The sequence below is a fragment of the Condylura cristata genome, unplaced genomic scaffold (assembly GCF_000260355.1).
Source record: "Condylura cristata isolate star-nosed mole 26May11 unplaced genomic scaffold, ConCri1.0 scaffold00018, whole genome shotgun sequence".
NCBI lineage: Eukaryota > Metazoa > Chordata > Mammalia > Eulipotyphla > Talpidae > Condylura > Condylura cristata.
Window position 1 is genome coordinate 38,176,521 of NW_004567119.1, and position 8,029 is coordinate 38,184,549.

At 41.1% G+C, this 8,029-nt stretch overlaps 1 protein-coding gene and 1 pseudogene across 1 annotated transcript in view; one reads left to right on the forward strand and one right to left on the reverse strand.

Moving 5' to 3' along the window:
- Positions 1-4,674, forward strand: part of TIMM17A (translocase of inner mitochondrial membrane 17 homolog A (yeast)) — a 10,671-nt gene extending 5,997 nt beyond the window's left edge. Inside the window, exons 3-4 of the mRNA XM_004685261.2 lie at positions 932-1,042; positions 3,805-4,674. Of these exons, the coding sequence (XP_004685318.1) occupies positions 932-1,042; positions 3,805-3,890 (197 nt within the window). The 3' untranslated portion in view covers positions 3,891-4,674. The remainder of the gene's footprint in view (positions 1-931; positions 1,043-3,804) is intronic.
- A 2,769-nt stretch (positions 4,675-7,443) lies between these two features.
- Positions 7,444-7,864, reverse strand: LOC101628478 (annotated as a pseudogene).
- Positions 7,865-8,029: the final 165 nt, after the last annotated feature.

Here is an 8,029-nt window from a genome sequence, read left to right on the forward strand (position 1 = left end):
CACTAGCAAAAGCAAGACTTTTGGGGAAATTCATGCCTTGATTAAATGACATCTGTGACTTACACAACTAGACATTGCTTAACTGGGTATAATAGGAATGTATATGGCGATTGGTGGGGGAAAGTAAGGGACTGTATTTGGAATATATGAGAATGAGATTATGGAGTACTATCCTCTGTGAGTTGTTCAGCTCCTGCTTTCATTTACTAACTGATTGGGCAGTTTACCAAACATTGATGGTTTTCTCATCTGTATTCTACAATTAAAAATCACTCCTTTAGGGCCTCCCTGATGATGCTGGAGTTAAATCTTAAACCACTAAGCTATCACCAGCCACTGCGGCATGAGTTTAGTCCCCAGCCACGGAGCCGAGCCACATGGCGCTGCAGAACTCTCCTGTCTCGCCTGCTGTTCCCCTCAGCAGTGTATTTCAGTCACTCCACCTATACTGTTCCCCACATCTTTGGCCTACACCCCAGTTTTTGTATATATAGATAAATAAAAATAAACCTTAAAAAGTAGTCACACCTGCACATAGCATTCTTAGAAATAGTTTAGAACTATTATCTGTGAGGTCTTTGGGACAGAGAGTAATCCAGAATTCGTTTAGGCTTAGTGGTTTAGGCCCTTGAAGACAAACTTTGCCATTGAAGACAAATATTTTAGGCTTTGTGGGTTACGAGATCTTTGTACAACTGCTTGACTTTGCTGTAGCCCAAAAGCAGCCATTCATAAATAAATGAACGTGGCTGTGTGTTCCAGTAAAACTATGTACATAAACGGGCAGTGAGCTGAATTTGCTGTGCAGGCTATCGTTTTGACTTTTGTTCTTGACCAGTGGGAAAGAGGGAGTAGCCAGGTAGATGACTCTTGACTACATCTTACATAAAACTATTTCTAACATCGTAACCTTTGTTGTTACTGTCTTCAGATGGACCAGTGGCCATGGTTGGGTCAGCTGCAATGGGTGGCATTCTCCTAGCTTTAATTGAAGGAGCTGGCATATTACTGACAAGATTTGCCTCTTCACAATTTCCCAATGGTGAGTTTCCGTTCTGCTTAATATCATCGCTCAAACATTTTAAAATGGTTTCCTGATGTCTAGAGAAAACACATTTTGTCTGCTAAAAAGTGGCTCAAGCATATTATGATAGTCTCTGGTTCTGTTTGAAAAGATGTGGCTGCAGTTACTGTGTTTAGCCACAATAATCAAAATGCTTTGTTTAGATATTGTGCTATCGAGCTTTTCTTTTAGTTTTCTGGTTTAATCAGTGTTCATTTGCTTATTAAGAGAAATTACCAACTTAGAGATATTTGAAGAAAGGTCCTTGCATCATATATTGTAACAGTAATGATACATTTATGATGTAATGATAACTTCTTTTGATATCCTTATGTGTCAGGCAGTGATCTAGGTGCTGGTGATACAGGGGTGAATAAGGACTTAACCTTCTGACAGGGAAAGACAGACTGACATATTAGCAGATAAATGAGATTATTGATTGTGTTGCTTGTTTTGAAAAGATAAAAGAGTAAGGCCTCCCTGGTGGCCTACGAGTTAAGACTCAGCACTACCACCACGATGATCTGAATTTGATCCCCAGCCGGGGAGCTGACCCACGTGGCGCAGCAGACCTCTCCTCTCTCACCTATTGCTCCCCATAACATTGTATTTCAATAGATCTGCCTGTTCTGCTCCCCTGTCTGTGTCTGATGAATCCTCTCACTCCCGACACCTTTGGCTTATAACCCGGTTCTTCTATGCAAAATAAAAATATTACAGTAAAGTAATAATTCTTTTAAAAAATTAAAGGGTGGTAGAAAAGTGACTCATGTTTGGAAAGGTGACTGAAGGGAGTCTCTGAGAAATTGGTAATATTTATCACTAATTGCTCCTCTTACCAGAAGGATTGTGGAGAAGCTAAATTGTGGACTAAATGATCATTATGTGAAGATCTCAGCTATTAAGCAGTTACTTGAAACTATAGAAACCTCAGTTGTCTAAATGAGAATATAGTTTGACATAGAAAGGAAGCAGAGAGATACTGTGAGGATTATAGATGCGAAGGCTTGTCCTGGCATTTGGGGAAGAAAATATTCAGAACACTGAGACATGTGGAAAACTATTTGGGGAGTTTGGAAAAGATACAGCGTAGAGTTAGGAATAGATCTAGTGCCCGACGCAGTCTGTTCTCCCTGAGGCACCTGGCGAGAGGCTCAGCGTCTTTGGCACAGTTTCAAACACACTGTGTATTAGATGCCAGTGGGGTGATTTTGTCTTTGACTCTCCTGCCGTAGGTTTCTGTTTTTCAGTCATTATTTCTGAGTTACTGCTCATGTTATGGTCATTTCCTAATTTTGCTTCTTAGTTTGTTTTTACCATGTTAGTGTGATAAAGATGTCATATAAAACAGAAATTGATAGAGCAAAAATGTATACTGTCTGTAGAAATTCATTTTGCCTGTTTTGCTTTACACTTTTTCCTCCAAGACAACCACCACCAGAACTGCATTTTTATTTTCCACAGATGTATTTCTGAAAAGCTGTGTGGAGGGAAGTCTTTGGGAAGTTAATCACTTTCCAGTAACATGAGAAAGTTCTTGAAACTGAAAAAATTAGAACTGTATTGGGATGGTAATGATGATTATTTTTTATTTTATGTTTTTCACCCAGTAGCTTCTTAAATTTTCTGCAGTGGACAGATTCTGTTTTTGCATTGAAATTAAATCATTGGGTAAAGCACTGGGAAGCTTCAGAGAATTTTAACGCTACCCTTTTTCTCTCTTCCAGGTATTTTTTAATCTGCTTAGCTTTGGGGGAGCTTGTTTTTAAAGAGCCTTTTTTTTTTTTTAAGGGCCCTTCCATCCTTTATAAACTAAATATTACATGACTTTATTCTACAGCAAGCTTAGCGATACATGCCATTTTAGTACTCATTCCCTACTGAATTGGTTGTCTAAATTGAATCATTGAGTTCTCTTAAACTGTGATTCAAGTTCCTAAACGCTGTGAGGATACTTTCAGATGGCCACTGAGCACATGGCAGCTTCACAGCATTGCTTTCGAAGCTTGCCTGTTGCCACTTTTTCTTTGTGCTGCCTGTAGAGGTGGCGGCTGTCTTCCACTTGGCATCATCTCTGCCCTCAAGCCCCTTAGGAAGCCCACAGTTGTCAAAAGGAGGACCAAGAAGCTCATCTGGCACCAGTCAGACCGACATGTTAAATTAAGTGTAACCAGCGGGATCCCAGAATCATTAATAACAGGGAGCACAGAAGATTCAAAGACCAGAGGGTGAGGTCCAGCAAGAAAACAAGCACCTGCCGCCTGGTGCTTTGCAGGCTCTAGCCTTACTGTGCGGAGACTGCTCACGTTTCCTCCAGAAGCCACGTGGCAAGAACAGTACACATGGGCACCCATGTCCCCCATCCAAGTGCCAGGCTGTGCAGTGCAGATAGCGAATAGCCAGCTAGTGAGCAACGCATTGTGTTAGCACAACTAATGAGCCTGCAAAGGAAAGGAGAACCGCAAACTTGACGAGTGCTTCTTGCGGTGATTAATCTATCTAACTTCCGTGGTGTAGCTTGAGAGCTATTCATTCTGGAGTACAAGAGAAGCCAGTCTGTCATGGAACAAACAAATCTGAAGTCACACTCAATGGGATCAAGGCACATTTACAAAGAAATAGAGATTAGAGTGCTGACAGAGCGCATTTTTGTTGAGTTGATTGACTACTCTGTTCAGAGATCTGTTTTTAGTGATCTGATATTCTGATGATTTTGCAAACCTTTTCTTTCTTAATTGCAGGCCCTCAGTTTCCTGAAGACCCCTCTCAGTTGCCTTCCACCCAGTTACCATCTTCACCTTTTGGAGACTATCGACAATATCAGTAGACTGCTTTCCAAGGACTTTAACAGAACAAGCTGTAGTTCAAGAAAGGATTTCAGAAGAGCAATTTAGTCTGTTTTTAAAAGCGTCTGTGGGACATCTGTGGCCAAATAGGCTGTGAAGAGACACATAGCACTTTTTTCTATTTAAAGAAACATGGATAGGAAGGGGAAATGTTAAAAAATAATGCATTTATTTATTCACACTTGGATTGCATTTGTGATCAAAATAAATGTTTAATATCTTTAAAAGAAAATATAAGTGCTTAGAAGATGAAGGACCAAAGGGCAAAGAGCAATGAAAAATCATTTCATCATTTCCCTGGGGACTTCTCTGCCTGGTTTTGTGTGTTCTGTTAGTCAAACAATAAAAAAAAAAAAAAAAAAAAACACTCCTGGAACTTGCTTTAAGATAAGTTGTAGAGTTCTGCTTTTCATCCTCAAATACTTCAATAATGCAAATGACATTGACAATTGCATGCTTTCTTGTTAGGTCCTCATCTCACTGGAGGTAAATTATGTATGAGAAGGATTTGTGCCAAGTCCGCATGGATATGGATGACGGCTATGATAAGATACTTACCTTTACTTTCAAAGTAAAATATGCTCTGCCTTGGCTCTGAGAGGACAGATACAAAACTCTTTGAGGCACTGTGTCTTGATCTTTGATTCCTGATCATCAGAAGCAACTTGGTTCCAGAACACCAGTTCCGTGTGAGAAGAATTCACGGAGGGTAGCACGGAAAAGTTGGTTGCTTGTATAGTTGGAAATAAAGTATGTGCTGTTTTTAATGTGTTCTAAGTCCCTTGAAGCTGATCTTCATAAAGGGTGTGTTTGGGGTCTGGTTGGCCCTGAGAAATGGATTGACATTTCAGAATAGGCCATACATAGTGACATGCGCCTGGCGGAAGGCCTGATCTCTGTTCCAGTTCCCTACATTTGCGTAAAGTGGGGAACAAATCCATGTTAGTACAGTGAGCACACAACCTTGACCTAATGCCATATGCATAATCATTTAATTACTATTGTGGTTGGTTGGCTCTTTTTATGGGGGGGGTGTAAAACATACTTGAAACACTGACATTTCAACTTTTTAAGTGTACAGTTCGGTAGCATTTAAATGCAATCACCATGTTGTAAAGCCATTACCCAAAACTTCAACATCACCAACATGTGCTCTGAACCCATGTAATATAACATGCCCCCAGTTCCTAGTCATTACAGAGCTCCATTCTCTGTTGCCTGTTCTTAGGTGCTGCCTGTGGGCATGTTAGGGTCCACATATGTTAAATGCTGCCTTACTCCTTTGGGTGGCTAAGTAATACCCCATGTATATATCATATTTTGTTTGTTCACCTGTTGACACTCGGATTGTTTGTGCCTTTTCACTGTTGTAGATAATGCTGCTGTGAACATGGGTGTGCAGGTAGCTATTTGAATTTGTTGGGTCATATGGTAGTTCTGTGTTAACTTTCTGAGAACTACTAACCTTTTCCACAGCAGTTGGGCCACCTTATATTCCCACCCAGCAATGACACAGGTTCCAGTTTTTAGCTCTAACTATCCTAGTATATCTGAAATCAAATTTCACTGTGGTTTTGATTTGCATTATAATGACACTCTGCTTCTCAGATATTTATACATCTTTGGAGATTTAAAATCTATAGCTCTTTAGCTTTCAGTCGTAAGTACAAGGAAAGGATATATATAAATTCCGATTCTTCGTAGGTTGTATGTGATGCTGGGGTGTTTCATCATTTTTTTGGTTTACTGGGTACCTGATGTCTTTAACTCAGCATATCTGAAGAAACTCTTGGTTACTGACGAATTTTTTGGAATTAGGGGTGAAGTGGAAGGAAAGAAGCATAAGATGGATGACCAGTTCTTTTCTAAGGGCTTGAAATTTCATTCCATGGGACACAAGGTGAAAACCCTGAAAGATCTTTCCAGAGGATTCCTGCCTCTCCTGTCCCATTTCCTCAGATCTCACTAGCCTAGCTGGGACAGGCTGGGCTCTTGTGGAAAGTTTTTCAGCCTTACTGCTGGAATTTGGCTTGAAGGCTGTGCTTCAAGCTTAACCTGAAGTGTCCAGTCTGGGGGTAACAAACTATTCTTTTAATTTTACGCTTGAGCCCTAAGTATCATCTGCGGTGTTCCTGGCTGAGGTGTTTTGTAATCACACAAGAGTTTTTAGTTGGTGTTTCCTCTGCCTGCCCCTTTCTATTACTGATTTGCTAACTTAACTCCTGGTGGGCTTTGAAGACCCAACTCGGTGCCTTCCTGCAATGCAGTTGGGAGTGACTGGGGAAGGAGGGCCAGGTCTGACTCCACCTGCTGTCACTCCCTGTACAGTAGGACATGGGAGGGTGGCTGCTGTTTGTTTCTTTTCCCCACCCTGCTTTTTCCTCAATATTTTTTCAATGAAAAACTTCAAACATGTAAAGTAGAATTTTACAGTCCATACCCACCACCTACTATTAACTCTTCACACATGTTTTATCATATACCTCTTTACCTCTCCTTGTTTCTGAATAAAATTGGAATTTACGAGATGTATTGACAGGTTTTGTAAGATGTGATTCCTTTTAACAAGTAATAGGAAACGAGGTAGAGTCTAACATTGTCTTAAAATATTGATTTGAAATGTCCAATAGTCTGAAACTAAAAGGAGGGCCCAGGATAAAAGCTAAAATAACCAAATTGTTTTAATCATCAAAAAGACCTAGGGTTCCTTCCTCTAAGTCTTGAAATAATGGAGTGATTCATTTTCAAGATTGAAATGTCCACTAGAAAGATTTCATTTCCCCTCCTCCTCCTCCCCCCCATCTGACACTTTCACTTTTGTGAAACGGGCAGGTAATTTGAGGATTTGAAAGAAGTGGTCTTAGCTGTATATGCTAAGTGCATCTTTTCAAATGCAAAATGTCTGTAATTTATGAAAGCCTGATAATAGCTCCACCCTGTGGTGTGTGAAACTCTAAATTCAACCCTGTCAGCACCGTGTCCTGGTTCAGCAAACTATAAGCAGCCTGTTCTGGTAAATAACTGTCAATAAATTACTAGCTTTTACCAGCCCCATCCATTCAACTACATGTCTGTGGCTTTTTCACTCCAAAGGCAACGCAGAGTGAGTCCACTGCCAAATACAGAGTCAGCAGGTTTTCACACTGATACTGTATCCTGGATCTTGAACTTGGTGTGCAACCAACACAGAGGCAGGATCACAGCTATTGAAACTGAGTTTCTTTGGGCCTCATAGCTCAAGGGGTTAAGGGTCAGCACTGTGAAGCTATCTACAGCCACTGCAGCATAAGTTCGATCCCCCACCGGGGAGCTGACCCATATGGCACAGCAGACTTCTGTCTGGTCTGCTGCTCCCCTCAGCAGTGTGTTTCAGTCATGCTGCCTGTTCTGCTCCCCACTCTCTCTGGTCAATCCTCTCACCCGCTGTACCTCTGGCTTGTATCCCAGTTCTTACACGTTCTTTTTTTTTTTAATTCATTTTTTTTAAAGGGGTAGAATTAATATTTTGTTTTTTATGTGTAATCAGTAGCAGCTGCAAATAAGTCTGGCTATTTAATCTGATTCCCTAAATAAAAAAATTAACAATTGTTACAGCCGATGAGTGGTTTTCAGAAAACGTGATCAGATTAATTCATTAATGGTGGCTTCAGTTTGTCCTTATTGGCTCCAGAAAATTCACCCACTTTTTGTCCCTTTTTTAAAAACTGGAAGGTTGGCATGCATTTGACTTCACACTCTGAAGCAACATCCTGACAGTCGTCCACATCAACTTCGAGGAACACAACGTTGGTGTACTTTTCAGAGAGGGCGTGAAAGAAAGGTTTGATCATTTTGCAAGGTCAACACCACGTGGCCGAGAAGTCAACGGCTACGAGTTTATCTCCTGCACCATTCAAGGCGTCCTGAAAAGCAACCTTGCTGTCATTCTGCTTCACCATTTTGGCTGCAGGAGTCTGACTAGTGACCGACGAAGCGATGGCAGCGGATCCAAAGACCGAGCTTGAAGCCGAGCGCCACCCTCCTCCGCTTTATACGCGGAATCCACTTGGGGCTAATTCATTTTTATGTATACAAGAGCTGGGGTGCAGGCTAGAGGTGCAGGAGGGAGTGGGGTGGTGGT